Source organism: Thunnus maccoyii, chromosome 16, assembly GCF_910596095.1.
Source record: "Thunnus maccoyii chromosome 16, fThuMac1.1, whole genome shotgun sequence".
Classification (NCBI taxonomy): domain Eukaryota; kingdom Metazoa; phylum Chordata; class Actinopteri; order Scombriformes; family Scombridae; genus Thunnus; species Thunnus maccoyii.
In genome coordinates, this window is record NC_056548.1 from 16368388 (window position 1) to 16389865 (window position 21478).

The window sequence follows — 21478 nt, forward strand, 5'->3', positions numbered from 1 at the left end:
TCTAGGTGGTCTTTAATGGGTGGAGATTTCCAAAAAAAAGTCTCATGAATAAATCAAATTGATAAATTGCAACTTGACGCCAAGGCCTGAATATATCTAAATTCAGACACTCCCTTGTTTTGACAGTTCACCGTATTTGAACCATGAAGATACTGAATTTGTGCGTATTTGCTCCAAATCCTGAAGATATTTGTCAAAAAGTCTAGCAGCACAAACCATCTGGTATTTCATATTACTCTCTCTCTCTCTTTCTCTCTCTCTCTCTCTCTCTCTCTCTCTCTCACACACACACACACACACACACACACACACACACACACACACACACACACACACACACACACACACACACACACACACACACTTAAGTGGCTTATTTCCTACTGGTGGTCTATGGCCCATAACACGTTTGGCAGGTAGTATGGGTTTCTCATATAAAGACGTGCGTAATGGCACGCAAAGACCCAATTATCATAGGAACTTATTAAATTATATCACCTCATAAAATAAACGGCCTCCGTAATTAATAGACTATGAAAGGCGGGGATACAATTAAATGTTCAATCTGCATGTGATTAAGGCGGTGGGCGTCAACCATGATCAGCATAAATGGTCAATAAAAAGGTGGGTAAGGAAGACCTCCAGTGGATGAAACAACAGAGAGGTAACCAAAAAATCAATTAAGATTTAAAATGTTTATGTCTTTGTTTTTATTATAAAATCTTGTATCACTATGTATCCTGTTTTAAGTGTGCGTCTTAAAGATGTTTCAGCCTTTTGAAGTGGATAAACTTTCCTCCACAAATAAAAAGCTTTGTGTTTTTGTGGGTTTACTCTCCATTGGCCATGATTACTGATAACGTACGGAGATGCAGCGTGCGGTTTGTCCCACGTGGGAAATCCAAGCCTATTTGGTCATCATAGAGGATGTATATTCAGAACATGTTAATAAGCCTTTTTAAGAGGTCTGTAATAATTGATTAGTGTTTAGGTGCTGCTCTGCTCCCTCAGCTGAAGCGGGAGAGGGACTGTGGGGGCGGGAGGTGGGAGCGCTCCTATTTCAGCCCCTGACGCACTGCCTCTGGGGAGGAAACGGAGCTGCAAACTCAGTCCTGCTCTGCTGTACAGGGTGCAGGGCAGAGGGAGAGCCAATCACCGAAACGCACAGGCTCCCTTTAAGCCTGACATATCTCCAACAGGAACAAATTGTCCCAACAATCAACATCCCAATCTGCTGCGCGCATCAGGGGCTGGAGTGGAGTGGATAGCCTATAGGCCTGTGCTGCGCGGACGGGCTGCGCCGGATTGCATCGCGACAAGAAAACTTTAAAACACAGAAAAATAAACGACAGCTATCGCTTTGGATACCAACGTTTCGGGCGGAGGAGTGAGCTCGGACATCATGTCTATTTTACCGTCCTTCGGCTTTACGCAGGAGCAAGTGGCGTGCGTTTGCGAGGTGTTGCAGCAGGGAGGAAACCTGGAGAGGCTCGGCCGCTTCCTGTGGTCTCTACCCGCGTGTGATCACCTTCACAAGAACGAGAGCGTCCTCAAAGCCAAGGCGGTGGTGGCCTTTCATCGGGGGAACTTCAGAGAGCTCTATAAGATCCTGGAGAGCCACCAGTTTTCTCCGCACAACCACCCGAAGCTGCAGCAGCTCTGGCTGAAGGCGCACTACGTGGAGGCGGAGAAGCTGCGCGGCCGGCCGCTCGGAGCTGTAGGGAAGTACAGGGTGCGGAGGAAATTCCCGCTGCCCCGTACGATATGGGACGGCGAGGAGACCAGCTACTGCTTTAAGGAGAAGTCCAGGGGCGTCCTGAGAGAGTGGTACACGCATAACCCTTATCCGTCCCCGCGGGAAAAGAGAGAGCTGGCCGAGGCCACAGGACTGACCACCACGCAGGTCAGCAACTGGTTCAAAAACAGACGGCAGAGAGACAGAGCCGCAGAGGCGAAGGAGAGGTACGTTTCACTGACACAGCCTCGGCGCTGCTTGTCATTTCTGCTGGTGAAAGAAATGTACGTCTTTACATGTTTCAGGCGCAAATTAAGTTTCAATTTAGAAGGAGTAAAAAAAAAAAGAGCCAAAATGTGGTTACAAACAACGAAAGTGTAAGAGAGTAGAGGAAGCAGAGTCACAACTCTCTGATAATATTCATACCAGGCCAGAAGTGACAAAGCAGGAAAAGAAAGTGAATTGTATTTCTTACAGGGATCATTTTGTTGCGAGTATAAGTTTGAATTTGTTTCTTCATTTTGGATGTGTTTGGTCCCCAAAATCAGACATGTCTTGCTAACAGTGATGGTGGGTAAACAGTAGCGTGTTGTTGACAAATGATGGACTTTCCTCAGTCTGAGCCTCAATTATAACATAAACTACACGAAATCTCAAGTGAATAACATATCATCTGAAATATAAATTATGTGTTTTTAATAATGATGGAAAAAATTAAAAAGCATGATGGTCACATTTTTGGAAAATTGTTTTTTTTTTCTTAGATTAAATTGTGTCACATGGGAATAAAATAACTCACACATCATATAATGTTTATATTAGTCATCCAACATAAACTAAAATACATCCTCAAAATTGTACATTAAGATGAGTAGTAAACATATCTGATTCGTTTTTCTTCAGGGCCTGTTTCCATTATATTTTGTGCTGTTATTGTAAAATAATTATGGTTGCCTTGTTTACAATTTTTACACCTCTTTTTATCTCCAAAATGTTTCCTACAAGCCTCACATACATACTGATTTAATGCTCACCTCTAAAATATCCGCATTAATTCCTCCTGTTGTCATTTCCAGAGAGAACAGTGAAAACAACAACGCAGGCGGCAACAAACAGAACCAGCTGTCCCCGCTGGATGGAGGAAAGTCTCTCATGTCCAGCTCGGAGGACGAGTTTTCTCCACCTCAGAGCCCCGACCAGAACTCAGCGCTTTTGCTCCAGGGCAACATGAGCCACCCCGGGGCCTCCGCTTACTCCATGCCCGGCCTCGGGGCCCCACAGCCGGTGCACGGCATGCACGGACACCCGCATCAACTGCAGGACTCCTTGTTGGGACCTCTAACCTCCAGTCTTGTGGATTTGGGCTCTTAAAGAGGCTGCCAGATGATTATATTTTACAAAAACCGACAAAAAAAAAACAGAAGAGAAGAAGACTGATAAGTGTATCAGATTGAGTAGCCTACATGTATGAAATAACACTATAGTAGCCTACCTTATAATATAGACTGACTTGTCTGTCGTTAAATTTGGTTAGAACAAAACTCCTTTATGCGCTTATCCTGTCCTCCTCTGTCAGGAGGTTTTTTCTCATCTCCTGCACACGAAAACACACAAACAAGACCTTTCTGAAACTCTAAACTCAACGAAACACTTAACTGGACTGCCCATTTGCTTAATTTATGATATTTTGTTAAGATTAAAAAAATATAGTAACTTCCTGCAATGGAAACTAAGAGGTAACGTTTTCATTAGAGTCATGGTAATTAGTTTCCAATAAAACAAAAGTAATTCATTTGTCTCTGTGTTATTTGTGTATTTAGAGAGAAAAAAAATAAACTATAGCAGCTTTAAACCTGCACAGACCAAATGAAACGGGAAGATAATTATTGACAAATTACTATTAATTAACTGTGAATGAAAGGAAATCACATTATTAATTTTCCTATTACGAGATGTTGGTGTTTACCTTTTTTAATTACGTTTTTGCCTGCTGTTTATGCTTTAAAATATAGACAATAATCGTCTAGTCGTGTAGAAATCGCATGAAAAAAAAATCTAAGAAGCAATCAAGTCAACACTGGTTAAATATGCATCTCTATCAAAAATATTAGGAGTCGTTATGCAGTAAAGATTAAAGCCTGCTCTACTGGTTCATTTGGCTTTTAACAATCATAATGGTAATTCAAAACATATCATTCAAACAGTCATAAAAGGGAAATTCAGTTATACAAATGTGAGTCAACAGGACCAGCTGTCTGTCAGGAGGCTGCTGTGTACACAGGAACCAGCACTGGTTTCTTTTGAATATCCTGTCTGTTCTTTAATACATGTTTGGCTGAAGGAGAAAGAGTTTTTTTGTGTTTTTTTTTTTTTCGTCATTTTTTAGCTGGAGTGCTGCGGATCATTGGCTTTTTTGTTGCCGTGTTTTCTTTGCTCTCTCCGAGAGTTTGCTCTGTCGGTTCCGGGCCATGGGAAAGAGCCACCACTCAACCTTTTACCAGCTCTGGATTTTTCTGACAAAAAAAAATGGCAAACATCCCATATGAGAGAAAGAGAGAGAGAGGGAAAAAAGTTAAAGTTCCCTGCCTGATGAAAATATCAAATATACTGTAGATGCCTCGCAAAGCAAAACAAAACATGATATGGGCTTTAAACAGCAATAGACCATAGGTTAAAGACCTATAAAACACAATCTGAATATTAGCAGACCCTTCCACCCTTATATATAATAATGATAATAATAACAACAACAACTAGACTGAAAGACACTGCTGTACATCTGTTGTACATTTGGAGGACAGAATATCAGAATATGGTGGCCTGAGAGCAGGAATCTGGTGAGGACATTGTCCCCCACCCCCTACACTCTTTGGGCTCATGTCAGGCTAAATTGTTTTGAGCAGAGAGCACCGAGGATTTCCTGAGCATAATCTGAAACAGTCGCTGCTAGCATTACTGCCTGATTGCAAAGATTGCCGGGCTGCAGGGCTGCAGCAGCACCCGGCTTCAGTGGAGGGACCCTGAGGTACTCTGCATCCCAGAGGCCTCTCTCTCTCTCTCTCTCTGTCTCTCTCCCTCCCTCTGTGTTTCTTTCAACCCCTCAGGTCTACTAAAATCACCCACAGCTTCCCATATGACTGTGTTTGAGTGATATGTCTGTTTGGCTGTCCTCAGCAGACCCTCCATCTAGTCAGTGTTTCTTCTCTCCTTTTTGACATTTTCAATCTAATCAGTGAGAATCAGTGTTGGAAGAAGTGTTCAGATTATTTTTTACAGGTAAAAGTAACAACATCATACTAGAGAAGAAAGTACTCCATTACACGTAAAAGTCCTGCATTGGAAATTTTACTCACCGAAGCAGCAAAATGTACCCATAGTATCAAAATGTAAAAGTTTTCATCATGCAGAATGGCCCCTATCAGTATTGTTTTGTTATTGCAGATGCACTGACATGTAGGCTACGCAGCATTTAAATGTTGTGGTTTGTCATGGGGAAGCAAATTTGAACTACTTTAAACACTGTTAGGCAGTTTAATATGTAAAAATGCATCATGTTTTATTAACTGTCTGTATGTTTTGTGTAAAATCTTAATCTGCAAAGTAACCACTTACTATAGATGTCAGATAAATGCAGTGGAGTAAAAAAAAAAAAAGTACAATATTACCCCCAGAAATTTAGCAGAGTGTAAAGTAGCAAATGGAAATACTCGAGTAAAGTACCTCATAATAGTGCTTAAGTGCAGTACTTGTGTAAATGTACTTTCCACCATTGCAGAAGCTCTGATATATGGGTTTAATATCAAAAAACCAACAGAAAAATGTGATAAATGTACAGTATATTACAAAATGACTCCTGGCATAAAAGTTTTTTAATAAATTATATTATATTTATATTATTATTATATTTTTACTTTGCCCTAAAGCCTCTCCTGACACAGCTGAGACAATGTAGATTATATGACCAGTATGAGCAAACTTAAAGCATCAAGGGATGTTTTTCCAACAGAGCAGTTTGTGTTGTAACCCTCCATATTAATCCAAACTAATCTAATTTATTGAAAAGACAAAGACTACAATGGTATCACATGAGTACATTTCAATAAAATGCATAATATAATAGTCAACAACTCAAAGTATCCCACAGTATGTGGCCCTCAGCAGAGGTCAGCAGAGAGCAAATATTCACAAATTAACAAACAGGTGATCACAAAGCCACCAAAGTGACTCCTCATACCTGTTAATCTAATGACAGCATGTCCTGCACAGTAGAGACACAGCAAGGATTAAACAGGCTCTGTGCCACATGACAGAGGGAGACCATCAGAGTCACCTTCAGGATGTGCAAGAGACTAAAATCAATCCTGTACGGAAACTCTGACAGTGCTTTTAATCATGCTCGAATCCCTCGCTTCCGACAGCGAGAAAGTCTGCATTCATAAATCTATCTGCTGCATCAGCCTGTGTCAGTGTGTCTTTCTCATCACCCCGTGCGCAACAAGTGCAAGTGGGAGGCCTGCTGCTCCCATAGCCTATATATGACAAAAGCTTGGAGGTAACGTCAGCCCCCGAGTTCTCCCGTGTGCCAGTAACAACAGCTGCTGATGGCAAACAGAGTCCGAGTCATCAAAAGGGCATTTCATTTGTCATAGGCCTAAGTGGCAGTGGCTCTAAATCAACAGCAGGAAGGGCCCTGACGTGTGCAAATAAACATGGAGAGTAGCCCGCATGAGCCTGCGCCGTCCGCCAAAGCTGGGTTAATGTTTTCTCTGGCATCTACATCTCCTATAAAGACTAAAAAATCCAAAGCTGAGGGACTTTCGGTGAATTGCCTCTCCATGGTCTGGTGCCTGCAGGTAGCTTTACCCCACATGGGAGCCGGGTGTGAGACAGTTCCAGGTATCCATAACCACAGGCTGTGTGTGTGAGGGGTGTGTGTCGGGGAGGCTTCGGGGGGGGGGGGGGGGGGGGGGGGGGGGGGAGGGAGGAGGAGAGAGGGGCAGGCGGGTGATGAGGGACAAAAGGATCTTTTCAGGTCTGCCTCAGAGGGGCGAGGGAGGGAGGGAGGGGGGAGGCGGTGGTGGTGGAGTGGGAGAAGGAGGGAAGGGGGGGGGGGGTTGAGAGATTTTCTTACCAATGATGCATGGATCTGACAATGTTCCTGCCTGGCCAGAGGCAGATGCAGGCCGTGTGTGTGTGTGTGTGTGTGTGTGTGTGTGTGTGTGTGTGTGTGTGTGTGTGTGTGTGTGTGTGTGTGTGTGTGTGTGTGTGTGTCTGTGCTCGCGCGCATATTCACGTGTACCAGACTTGAGAGTGAGGACATAAATCTGATTAAAGAAAAACTCACACAACATTTTCTAGATGGACGGCGGGCGTCTGTTGTATTTCTATGACATGAGACCATAGAGATCAGAGAGATCTGGGGAAAAAAGTTAATTATACTGATGTAGGAGCCAAACACCGCTTCCACTCACAAGAGTAGGAAGCCTTTTCGTCCGACAGGAAGCTCCTATGTGACAGAGCTGAAAGAAATATTTATCTCTTTCTCCCAGTCGGCTGAGTGATGCATGACCCAGAGTTCAGACAGGAGGAGGAGGAAACTCTGCAGATGATCCTAAACTATTAGGGTGTTAAATAGCATGTTGTGTGTCAAATGAAGGACAGCATCATATACATTACCTGATGAAAGGAGGAGGAGGAGGGTGGGGGGATTCTAATATACTACAAGAGGAGAAGACAGAGGACAAGATACGACGTGCGTGTAATGTCTACGAAAGAGGACTTGTATAAAAGAAATATGCCCAGGAGGCACAGGCTCATATAACAAACCCTTCCAGAGACAAAACCCAGCTCTGATTGCTGAGAATCAGATATCCATATATTTTTGGAGCTCGGAGAGAAAGGTGATAGTGGCATTAGTCTCATGTTTTTTGATCAGGAAAGTGACTTCAGTCTGGGATGTTTTTTGGGAACACTTTGGGGAGGACTTTATGGATTTTGTTGATGTTAGTTTCAGCCTTTTGAAGCCAAATTAAAACAGATGATCACACTGTTGACCGTAATTTGACTTTAAATATTTCTTCCTATGGGAAAAAGTGAACAAAGCGGGAGATATTTTAAAGTAGGTGGCAGTAGAAGCTATAAATAGGAGTATTATTAGTTTATTATCATACTTGAGTGGAAATAAAAAGGTGTAAATATTCAATACAGGAGAAATTTAAGGTGAAGTTCTTTTAAAATGTTAGTTATTTATATTTTAGGAAAATGGTGATTGTTTAATCTCAATTTTGCAATCTTTAAAAAGCTTAGAGGATGCATTTCACACTAGAGAGTTTTCAATGTATGGAAGAAATGGACATCAGAAATAAAATAAAGCCAGTTTGCTTTTTTTCATGGATGACTAAACATTTATTACAAATGGCTCCATGACTTTCAGGTAAGGGTGGCAACATGTTTAATCTCTAGTGGATGTAGTGAAGTTCATCAGTAAAAACTAACTTAAAGGACAAGTCTGGTGTTATTAAATTTTCCTTAATGTCAACAAATCCCATAAAAAAGACAAAACCAACAACACGGTTCTGTGGTCTCTCAGACTCAATCCCATTGGTTCCTATTGAAAACATACATCTGTAAAAAATAAAATTAAAAAAATGGGTCACAAAAATATAGTTTAATTTAAATAAAAGCCTCAGTAACATCCTAAAATATCTGGGCACTGTTTGCAAACTTTACTCACACAGAGGTAAATAGTGTATTTGTTGGGGACTATTTTCGGCGGCGGATTAATAAACGCTAGCGAGCATGTATAGCACAGCAGTGGGAGTGTGTATGTGGGATTAACTCAAAATAAACTAATGAGGGAACATGTCATCCAGCACAACAGTGTGGCTCATAGTGGGATCAATTCATTGTTGTTTTGGTCTTTTCATAAGATTTGTTGACAATATGAAAAATATAGAATAATCCCCACATTTATCTTAAGTTTACTGACTTAAAACCATAGCATACAACTTCACAAAAAAAGACACTAACTTATATTTACTCTTTCATCCTTAGACTAACATCTACTCTACTGTATCCAGAAACTTGGCTGTTACCATAGACAGAGTGAACATAAATCAGCCCTCATGGCTCTTCTAAAGAAGCCAGCCATGACCAGAGTCATAATGACTGGCTTTAATGTCATATTATAGGCATGATTTCTCAGTAAAATGAATAATTGATCATTCTGTAGACTGTTACCACTTTACTGCTTGTTGTTCTGCTTTTATATCCACCCTCTAGACAGATCCACTGGTCCAAACAGACGCATCACTGTTTCTGGCTCAAGGGGCTTTCTGAGAGGGGCCGGGGTGGCAGACACAACAAGAGGAACTGGTATAGGATATGGGATAATGAAATCTACCTCACACTCCCGAGGGGCATCACCTCACCAATCCTGGGGCTCACAAATAGCTCAAGTAACCGAGAACCCCCTACATGATCCACACACCCACTGTGCCCCAAACCACACCACAGCCACCCTCCACCAGAACCCTGCAGCCATGTGCAGTTTGTACTTTATTTGTTTGCCGAGGTTTGGAGTGACAGCACCCCGAATCTGAGCTGCCAGAGCTGAGCTGCTCCCCCCCACCTCCCCCTCCCCCCTCGCCCTTCATCTCCGTACTGCAGAGCAGGCTAAAATACCCGTCTTGGTTCCACGCAGGAAAAAAAAAAAAAAGAAAAACATTCAGGAAATGAAAGTTGTAACACGATCCTCTGTGTGCCAAACGTCTCCCTGAGCAGGGACAAAAGGCCCAGAGAAAAGCTGCTGGACCTATTTTAGCCTGCAGATGATAGAAGAACAGGGAGGGAGGTGAAGAGCAGTGGTGCAAAGTAAATAAGTACATTTACTCAAGTACAATTTGGAGGTATTTGTACTTTACTGGAGTATTTTCATTTGATGCTGCTTTATACATCCACTCAACTACATTTCAGAGGGAAATATTGTACTTTCTACTCCACTACATTTATCTGACAGCTTTAGTTACTTTCCCAGATGAAGATTTAATACACATTTTTTGGCTTTTGACGTCTTACAAAAATCAGTGTGTCGTCGGGGTCACATTTCAGATGTCTATGAGTTGTTAACAGCTCCACCAAATAGTGATTTTTCCCTCTAAACTTCTGCCATGGTTTCATTTCAATAAATGTTCAAATGATCCAATACTTCACCAAAAATCGAAGATTAGAGAAAAAGCCCAAAAGTAAAAACAGATTTGTGTATCAGAACTTTTTTTTTCTTCTTCTTTCCTCTCCCATTAATCATCTCACGACCCCTCAGATTTATCTAGGGACCCTTTGGAGGGGCCGATCCTTAGGTTGGGAACCACTGGACTAAACTATATAACTGTATATAAAGTAGTTGAAACTAGCTCCACCTCCAGCAGCTACAACAGTAACATGCTGCTTACACACTGATGCTTCAGTATTAATAATCTAATGATGTCATATACAATAATATATCAGTCAGAGGGATGAAATGAATTTCTTTTAATTTAATACTTTAACTACATTTTGCTGCTATACGTGTGTACTTTTACTTAAGCAGGATTTTTACATGTAATAGAGTATTTTCACATTGCTGTATTAATACTTCTACTTAAGTAAAGGATCTGAATACTGTTAAAGGTGGGAGGGGAGATGCATACAGAATAGAAGGAGAAAAGATGAGGAATAAAATAAGCATGAGTGAGGAATTAGGAGTTATTAAAATGCACAGACAGTGAAGGAGTGGAGGAGGAGGGGGAGGAGGAGGTAAGAGAGCTGCTGCGATGAACTCTTCTGTGCAGAAACCGGAGTGCTCCTGCAGCCCTCTGCGCTAGAGAGCCCCACATCCCACAGATATGCATGCACCAAGCAAAATAAACTTCCCATTCCGGCCCTGCAGTATGTTTTCCGACGGGCCTCTCCTGAGAGAAAGCCTTCATGACTCCTCATCCAGCGCTCACGGTCCAGTCGAGTGTATCCAAGATGGGGGCAGAGAAAGTCTTTAGATGTTCAACAACCAAGACAAGAAAATGGGGAGGGGGGGGGAATCAAACTTGCTTTCCACACCACCCACATAGGCTATTTATGAATGATGCAGTAATAGAGAGAAAAAGAGTCAGGGAATTATGCTGTTTGGTGAGAGCATTTTCCTCCCTCTCACCACTCGTGTGCCATGGCTGATCACCATGGTCATCCTGGCAGAGGGAGGGGGGGTTGGGGGGGGGGAATGCTCCACTGGTCCTATCACTGCTGACTGGTGCATTTGCGGCATGGTGTCAGCGGCCAGTGGTAATTACCAGGCTCTCTCTGAGTTACCGCTACACCAACGTGCCACCGGCTCTGGAATGCCAGCTAAGCTCTGTTATTAGGCACAGAGCTGCCACTGGACAGTAGGCGCTACTTCAGCAGACGCAGTGTCTATCTATCTACTGTATCTGTGAATGCATCACAAGCCTGTCTGTTCACATAACCTGAATGCATATCTTACTACGTATAAAGTACAGGCTGCAGGGGGCTAAATTAGTAGGATCTTTGTCATATGTGGGGAAACATGTTTATCAGCTATGGTGGTGCACAAAGAAGGTTGTTTTTTTCACTCCACCAATATAATTGAAATGTCTCAAATAAAGCTGTATTCAGAGCAGCTGGGAAACATTTATGTAAATCTGCTCACACATCAAAGATGAAGCTCTCTCATCATGTCCTGTAGAGAAGATTTAACAGTCAGCACAATCAAAAAGACACCATTGTTTTTGTTGTTGATTTTACTGGAATATTTAACAAGATATTTCATGTTTACAATGGAACATCTGCGCAAGTTTTAAATAATTATGCAAACACATTAGTCTGGAGATACAAACCCCCGAAAAAGTAATGATTGAGCAATGTAACTGGTTGAGACATTATTAATTAATTCCAACATGTAATCATCGAGTGAGAATAACTATTCCGTAAACACTTTGTAGTTCTTTTTTCTCACACAGTGTGTTCATTTTGTGTTGCTTTCATAAAGAATTCAAATGTTTTAGCAGAAATCTTAACTAGACATAAGATGCAAATCATTAGATTGTAGTTGGAGTCATTTGACTTTTACAGAAACAGAAGCTTTCAATGAAGTAATTAATTCACTTGCATTTGTTTTTATTAGTAATGATAAGCTTTTTTGCAGCCTGTTATGAAAAAGCAAATACGTATCCTGATTATCACCTCTCTGTTTTAAATCAGTGCTGGACATAATCACAGCCAACTTGTTCTTTTCTACAAACAAACTCCTTCCTTTCTGACCTGTTTGTGGATGTTATCGAGCTCTTGGACTGTTACAGAGTTGGAGCTGAAAACTATAACTGATGATGTTTTTTTCACTCATCTGTACAACATTTGCACAAAGCATTTACTGCAAGGAGGCAGATTCGAACCAAAAACTGGGATGAATAAGATATGACGATGTTGTTATGAGTTTCTCATAGAAAAGCTGTGTTGTATACTTAATCTTGTATATAGTTCTAAGACTCATAAACAGTTACAATAAAAGACAAACAAGGCTGCTTGAGAGCTTCTTGAAAATTCTGATTCTACGATAATAATTATTCAATTCTACAATAAATAAATATGCAGGATAAAAACAAACCGATGAAAAAACAAATAGTTTCCACTCCTTGTTGAATCCTTCATAATGTTATTTTAAATGATAAAAATGGGAGACAGACATTTAAGAAGAAGTGCAGTAATATTGTGATGATGCACTACAGATAATACATGTATGGGGTAATAATTAAACAGGTATTGTGACATTCAGAGGTGACTACAGTACAAATTTACAGTAAGTCACAGGCTGGAACTCAGAGAAGGAAACAAAGTATCTTATTATTGAACAGGAGTTGTTGGGACTTGAAGATATCAACTCATTTCACTGCACTCCAGCTACAATTTCAACTCTCTGAAGCTTCAAGAGATTCACCTGAAGGGCAGGCGGGAGTCTCTGCTTCCTTCTCTGTGTCTCAGAGTTTGGCAGGTTTATAACCGTGACCCGAGAGCATGACTGAGAAAGGCTCAAGGTGCTGAACTTAAACTTGGCGACAGCTGCAGAAACTAGAGACCAGAGAGTTTAAATATAGACCCTTAAAAATCCCAACTGGTGCCCTTGCCCTGCCTCAACACTTTCTTACACATGTACGTTCACACCCTGCACTGAGTAATGCTGTACTCTCATTTACACTCAGGTCCAAACTTACTTGTAGTGTACCTGGAGTTTGTTTGTATACACGGAAGGTCAAACGCTATATTTAAACAGCTTTTCTCACAGTTGTTATTCTTACTCTGTGTTGACCAATCTCTCATTAAGTGGAGCCTAAATGGAAGCCTGAATTTTAAGTTTAAAAAACACCAGGTTAGAGTAGTAGACATGTATACTACGTCCTCTCTGTGGAACTTTTTTTTTTTTTTTTTTTAAATAAAATCAGTCATTAAAGATTTTGCTCACTCTGTAAGGCTTCTGTTGTAAATGTTTTTTATGTACTTGTACAATAAAACAGAAGAGAAGTCCATTTCCTCTCTATCATAGGTCTTGTGCACCATCTTGTGGCCAAACAGCAGTACTACAATTACAGACTCATGACACACTGATACAATGGAAGACTGTGAATGGTCTTTTTTTCTTCTTCAAATAAACAAATAACAACTTGGTAAAACAGCATAGTTTTCATAAATACATACGCATGGCTTAGGTAGACAAAGTATAGTGTATCTACTATTTTATTAACAATCTTCTACAGATGTGTCTTACAGCTCTGCATGGCTTATGTGTTGTGTGTGATATTATCTTTTTTACTAACGTGTAACTAGATCTTTTAACACTTTTATCAAGATTAACATTATGATAATCATATTTTATTTAGGACTTACTGCTTATTTTTGCTCTGCATGCCAACATGTGTCATAAAATGGTTATAATCAGTACTGCTTGGTTGTATTTCGTTGTCTTTCTTTGCATGACTACATTTACCAAATAGTGGATATTGTTGCTGTATTGTCGTTTCTGTTGCTATGCATGGTCTGTGCACCGTCTTGAGAATGATTATTTTGCTGCTGTTGTCTTTAAGGCATCTTTGTTGTCTTCTGTTTGTAATTTTTCACTCGTTCACTTCATTGGTTTCAGAACATCTCGCCAAAGGACTGTAGCTGAAAGTTAGCCAGCTGGCTAACACTGGCACTTTTACGGAAATGTTAATTAATGTGCATTGTCATAACACATAAATAAATGAAATCAAATGAAAAAGCGTGAGTTAAATGGCTTAGTTGTGTAAGAAAGGTGGATAGTGACAAATACAATAAAAACAAGCATGACATGTTTCTGGGGTTTCTTGTAAAAGGAAAAAAAAAATTCAGTAGGAATTTTCTGAGAAAATTTTGCACACAAGTGACCCTTATATACAGCCACACATTGGAAAGAGAAAATACCTCACAAATAGTGAACTTTTTCATTTTCAGGTTAGAAAAACTGCTTTTTTGTTGTGTGTTACCGTAATTACCTGGTTCATGGCCACATCTATTGTTTGGCGTAGACCCATATAAACAATGGGACTCTATATGTAGCTGCAGTGTACTAGTTCAGGAGAAACATATTTGGATGTTGAATGAAAGATGCCCAGAAGAAAGCAAATTATTAAAAACAACAATAAGCACCAATATCGGGATAAAATACAGTAAGGCTTATTTAGCGAATCTCTTTCCTTGGTCGCTGTCTCCATCTAGTGGTCAAAAATTGTACTTCAATAACTGACCTGAGAGATTCACAGCTTTCATTCGTTGTCTTGGCATGTTCAGGTTATAATTAACATGAGGAAAGAGATAAAACAGATATGTAAATAAGCACTCACCCTGATCTTCATGTCATCTGTAAATAACAAAGCAGTGAGTGCAGTTTCACGTTAGACTATAGTTTACTGACAATCTGTTTTTGTGAGACTTTATATTTTTATGTTACTTGGAAGAACACATTGCAGATATGTTTTTCTCCACTGCCTTTATCTGATGGCTGAAAACTGCTAACGTATCATAGAGCTGCTGAACTGTGTGTCAAATCAGTAAACTGTTATGGCAACATCTGTACAGGCTGGATTACCAACCAGACAAAATAGGCAACTGCCCTGCAGGGCAGCCCCAAAGGCTCCAGGTTAGCTGTGTGGCAATTAGTTTGTGGTAATTTGATTATTTGCAAATGTACATAGCAATATGCACCACTAACCACTACTACCAGCTGAACTGGTAAAGTGGCTCTTAATCTAATCTTTAGGCCCTGTCTTGTAGAGCGGCCCTGTGTCAAATTTGACTTATCATGAGTCTTTTTCACAGCAGACATTTTGATTTGTCACAGTAGGAAAAGCACAGGTGTTACTAAAAACATTAACCTTGAATCTGTTTTATTCAAGTGTCTTGTTAAGCTATGACAATGTGACAGTGAGGCTGTACTCACAATACCAGGACCCTGAAACTGAAGCAGTTAAATGGAAATTCAGCTATCAGCAATTTCATGATTTACACCTGCGTTTTTCTTACAGTGTACATGTCAAAATATCTTCTGTAAAAATGCAGATACCTTTAATATTTCAGTTGTTATTAAGTCGACACAGTGCATATTTTCAAATACATTTGTGTGCAGTTAAACAATGATAAACTAACTTGGGGACAGAGGTGGGGGAGCTGAACAAGGGCCCAGCAGCTCGTTTTTGTCAGTGGGTTAATCCTTAAAATACATATACTTAAAATACTGTTTCTTAACAATAATAATAATAATGATAAAAGAGACAATAGTTTTTATTGCAGAACATTTTCCAAGATACTGAAAGTCCTGTTGTATGAAAAAACACCAATATATAACAGTTCTTGAAAAACACAAACTCTTTTTCATGGAAGAAAAGCACAAGTGTAAATAATAAAATGAATGATGGCTGACTTCCATTCAGCTGCTTCAGTTTCAGGATCCTATTATTGTGCATGCTGGCTCACTGTCAAACTATCGTTGCATTTTACTGCTACTGAGCATCTATGATATAAAATACAATTTTGAAAGAGTCCTGCTGCTTTCGGTGGAATATTTTCACAGTTAGTAATATAAGAAATTTACTTTACTGCTCTGAGACTCACCGCCCTCCATCCATCTGTTCTCTGTCGATATTTCTCTCCCCACATTACACCCCGACTGGACAGAGAACGTGTTTTCTGGTCATATTTTCCTTTCATATTTGTTAACAAAGGCCACTTACAGCTATAATAACTGTTTGACTCAGGGAACAATCAGCGGAGGATCCTGGCTGGCATTAGTCCGCTTTGTGTGAGCGGAGCAGCCTGATGATATGAGCATTGACTGACTTCACCGCGCTCACACCGGCCACATAATTGCCTCACATTGTCTGCATTGTATCTGCTAACAAACAGCGAATTTGTGAGCAGAGCAGACGGGCCAAGGTGGAGATGTATTGATTGAATAATTGATCCGCCTGCCGAAACACAAGAAGCACGACTCGGAGCCTGAGCAGATGATTTAAAGCAGAACTAAAGGGGAGAATTAAAGTTAGAGAACTCTCCTGAAGTTAAAACCTGTAAGAATATGAAACTAGCGGGTGAATATGATCGATGAGTATGTGGGATTTCCTTAAAGCTGAAGCAGTTGTGAACCTACTTTATATAAGAAATTGAATTATATGTGAGACCCAGTTGGATCAAATCAAGAGAGAGAACAACATTATAGAGAATCACTGCGGTGGTAATTCAAGAAATAGTGATTTTGTGAATCATTTGTTAATAGCATGCACCTCCAAAATGACTTAAAAAATACACTATATGATCTAAACTAATAAAGGGATACAAGGAAATCTTAATACAACAGCTTATTGAAGGCCCTTTCTGGTTTCAATATGTCAATAACCAGAATAACAAAACATAAGGGTCGAAAAAACAAATAGTTGCAGGTTGTTGTGAAAAAACTGGACTGGCCTCAACCCCATCCAACAGCTTTGGGATGAACTGGATCGAGCCGGGCCTCAAAACCCAACATCCGTGGACAAATCCCTGCAGCCAGGATCCACAAGCACGTGGCTTTGGATGTCCAGTCATACCTCTACTATATGGGGGTAATAATCTGGTGTCCATATACTTTTGGCCACGTATGATAGTCTGCTATATTTTAGGCTTGACTATGCGTTTTTGAAATGGTTATGTGATCTTCATACAGGTCGTTGAACTGAATCAATCCACAGAGAAAATGGGGCAAAATAACTTAAAATCTATCGGAGTTTAGTTTTTACACGAGAACAGTGAAGGCACCTGTTGATACACAGTTCAGTAGACGACATTGTTCACAGTCAAAGAACCACACATAGTTTGTTTCTATAAAAAACTGATCTGATAAAACATAAACCAGATTATTGATGACTTGGTGGAGACTAAATTGTTTGTGCCTCTGTCCGTGGTGCTGAAACACTTCACTGTTGATCCGGAGGCTGAATGAATCTATTCGTACAGATCAGAGGAGAAATGAACCCGAATTTAACTTCTATGGAAAACAGCTGACTAAATCCAAATTTTTACTGAAGCCAAACCATGTATTATGTCAAAGTCCATCTTTAAATCAGAGGACACTATGGCCACTGTGATCGTTTCAGAGAATTTGAGGATTTAAATGTCTTGAGGAGAAATTCATATTCTATCCTAATTACACAGAAATCACACATTGTGGGGTTTTTAAGGCTGATTCAGATATTCTCTAGAGTCAATATCTTTAAATGTGACTGTTTCAGGCAGAACATTTCAGTTAAGTTAAAGTAAAGTGAAATATTGTTTAGAGTTAGACCGTATTGTGGGGAGATTAAAAAAATGTACAGAAAGTATAACTTAACAATTTAATGAAAAAGGCGAAGTGAAAACCCTAATTTATAGAGTTTTAGTTTTGTTTTATAATGCATGTACTTATGTTTGTACATATACTGTGTATATGTATGTATGTAATATTATTTTACTTACTATTGATTCACATTATCAGATACAATTATTGTATTATTACTATCATCATTATTATTATTATTTCATTTTTAAGGACTAAAGGAGGAGTAGCTGTTGTGCTGTAACAGTCAATAGAGATCCAAATCAATAAATAATTGGAGTTTGTGGTGCAAAACACCAAAAACTCAAATTATTAGCTATAGTTCTATGAATCCAATTAAGCTGTGTGTTGTTGTTTTGTTTTGTTTTTTTTGTTTTTTTTGTTTTGGTCTTCTATAGTCTAGAGCACCAGTGAGCTCTTCACAAGCAGCTGAGACAATGGGACAAACCTTACAATCTATGAATCTGTCAACAAAGTCATATCAAGTCTATCGTTTAATTCTCAATATGTTTGGTTAAAGTTTCGTCTAGTCCAATGGAAAAATATGGGGAGTATAATATCCTACATCTAATATACAACTTTATCTTATTTGTTCTGGATTGAAATAGTTTGAAAGCCTAGCAGGTGCTGTATAAACTTGTGGGGTCGCTCATGTTCTGTGAGTGACCACCAGGGGTCGTCACTAACACGTCTTTTTTCCCATTTTCAGCTCAACATGATGGCGACACTGTGAAAGCAGCTACACACCAGAAATGAGATAGTTTTAGGGGTTTTTTGAAAGGAAAAACTCTCTGATGGAGGGGAAAACATCGGCCAGGCTACAATAAGGTGGCGAGGTACACACACAAAAGCCTCAAAATAGTTATCCAAGGTTGGGAAACACTGGCGGGGGTTGCATATTTTTGATATATAGTACATTCAGGGACTTTTGCACAATGAACTGATACAGAAAAGAAACTGCTGATTTCTTTGGGTCCTCGGAACAAAATATTTTGATGGCGAAATTTGAAAAAAAAAAAAAAAAAGATAACTCAGTGAGTTGTGGTTTAACCTTGTAGCCAAACAACAAGCAATGGTGGTTTGGAGAAAAAAAAAGAAAAGTTGTTGGAGTGCGGACAAGATGGAAAGTGGTCTGCTTGAAAAACGAGCAGAGCGGAGGACAAAAGCCCTGCTGAAAAGGACAAGTTTCCCCTGCTGAGTGACCTCCATCACTTCAGGAGGCGTGTAGAGAGGGAAAATGTGACAGCCCGACTGACATGTAACAAAATGTCACTTTGTGTCAAGAAACATGTCTAAGACAATAAATAAGGGAAAGAATTTTCCTATTATTATTGTTATTAGTAATATTATTATTGTTAGTAGTAGTAATGGTAGTGTTATTATGATGACGATGATGATGATGATGATGATTAAATGCAGCCGTATTTACATGATCACATAGTATAAAATAGTATAAAAACAACATAAAATAAACAACAACATACAGAAAAATATGATTTTACTGTAGATTTGCTCCATAGTGGAGATTATCAAGAGAAGGTGCGTGTCTGCGGTTCTTTCAGGTAAAGTACTGGTGCGTTTATCAAAACTGTCGCTTTGACATTAGTCATCATGAAGGTGTTTAACACGCCTGACAGCCTGCAGGTGCTGATTTAGTTCATCAGTAGAAATAGTTCTGCGTGCAACACTTTTTTTTGCCGGAGTGAATCTGTCATGATGCCATTAGATTTTTTTTTCCTGGCAGATATAAAACAAGCAAAAGTTCAAGATGAAGCAGCTTCTCCAAGCAGAGGATCCTTAAAGCTGGGGGCCCTTTAAGTTTGTGTCCTCTCGATCAAAACGACATCGCGTCTTAAATCGGTGGAAAATAGTGAATTCGTGACACAACAGGATTGATTGGAGTTCTTGCAACAAACAATCTGGTACCGAACATCAACAGACTACAGAGAGTTGACACCTCAAAGTGTTCATCTCACTCAGGAAAAATCTGAACACTATTCAGCTCATCAGGAGGCTCGTTTTTTTCTGCGTCTGTTAATGTGACTGAAAGAAGCAGCGATTCAAGCGTTTTTGCGTCCAGTCACAGTTTGATACAGCGACTCGAGACAACTGGACCATTTCTACAGCATCTCCTATCTGTTTTTCTTCTATCTGTAGAATATTGTAGATATTATATCACATTACTTCATTTTAAATTCCTCTGGCAAGAGGAGTCTGCATGTAGGACCCCTCGCTGTTTGAACACTTTCCAGGACAACAATATAACTATGCACCAACACTAGATGTTACTCGTTTTATTGTTTTTATGTGATTTTTAATTTAATATTAATCATTTTAATTTAACCTTTTTTCAATTCTTCTTCTTTTTTTGATTTCATAGAGCTGCACCAAAGCAATTTCTTTAAAATGTTGGCAATGCAATACAATTATTATTATTACTATAATTATAGGTTAATAACACATAATAGCAGTCTAGTAAATATTGTGTGATCAATAAAGCATGAAATACAGTATTTAACTAGTCTGAGGCATTATCATGAAAAAGGCATAGGCCTATAATATATATAATGAGATGCAGGCCATACAGAAGTTACGCACACAGTTCCCCGGGCTGTAATGTGTGCTGACAAACTATACTGCGCATCAGAGTATGTGCGCACTGAACAATTTTGACAGATTAAATCACAATAAAGACGCATAGTCAAGACTGCAGTCTGCCCTTCAACACACATCACAAGCAAGGCTGAAAGAGTCTCTACTTATGCAACTTAACAGTACTTATCTAACAGGCCCTTAACTTGTCTAAATACTCCACTGAAATACCTGGAAAACTTCTGCACTCCACCCCAGACAAGCAGAAGATCAAATGTTTCCTTTACAAGATCAGAAAAAAACCCTATAAAACATATAAAATAATGTATGAAATTACTGAAGCATAATCAATGTGCTATGTCTATGAGGAGGCTACTACAAGTCAGCATACAATCAACCGGTAATTAAATCCTTTTAATAGGCCAAGCCATGAGCTCACACTGTAGCGAGCGCGCACACACACACACACACACACATAGACCTACACACATACACACACACACACACACACACACACAAAACACACAGAAGTTGTGATTTCCGTGGCCCAGACTACCCTCACAGGAGTCTTTTCTTTAGAGAGGGACCCGCGGTCGCTTCCCTTCACAAAACAGCGGCAGGGCCCCTTTTGTCCAAGCAGGGACCCCAGACCCATCATTAGCACTGATTACCGCTGACCAGTTTGACAACCTTATTGACTGCGAGAAAGACTTTTTCATCTAGTCCCCCCGGTCGTCCTTATTCTCAATAGAAACGGAAATATTCAGCCATTTTGTCCCCGTGGTTTGAAAGAGAAGCAACAAAAATAACAAAAAAATAACAAAAAAAAGACCCCCGACCCCATTTATTTCCCTTCACTTGTTTCCTCTCTCTCTCTCTCTCCATACAGATTTAGCTTCTGTGTTGTTCCAGCTGAAAGGCTTTTGTCTGTTTCAGAAGTTACTGTAGCCTAATTAATTACAAATTGGGAGGAAAGCAGGTGTCTGTCCCATCAGTTGCAAAAGCTGAACTTTAACTTCTGGCTTTGCTCACTTTGCTCTTATTCTGTTTTTCCACCACATTTAAGTCTTTACTGGAGGCCGTTTGTTATGATTAAAAGCCTGTTTATAATCCAACAGAAATATTTAATAATGTAAATATCTTTTAGTGATTGTCTGTTTTCACTCCGGAAGGGAATATTTTAATCTCAGATTAAATTTTTTGAAGGATGCTGAAGATGTATTAAGATACAGTAAACAACAATATTA

The 21478-nt window shown here is 39.7% G+C and overlaps 1 protein-coding gene across 1 annotated transcript; it reads left to right on the plus strand.

The window, feature by feature from the left end:
- The first annotated feature begins 1038 nt into the window (after positions 1-1038).
- On the plus strand, positions 1039-3527 carry LOC121880985 (homeobox protein six1b). The gene is made up of 2 exons (XM_042388640.1): positions 1039-1962; positions 2812-3527. The coding sequence occupies exons 1-2, from the start codon at positions 1403-1405 to the stop codon at positions 3104-3106; spliced, it is 855 nt and encodes a 284-aa protein (XP_042244574.1). The 5' UTR covers positions 1039-1402; the 3' UTR covers positions 3107-3527.
- Positions 3528-21478: the final 17951 nt, after the last annotated feature.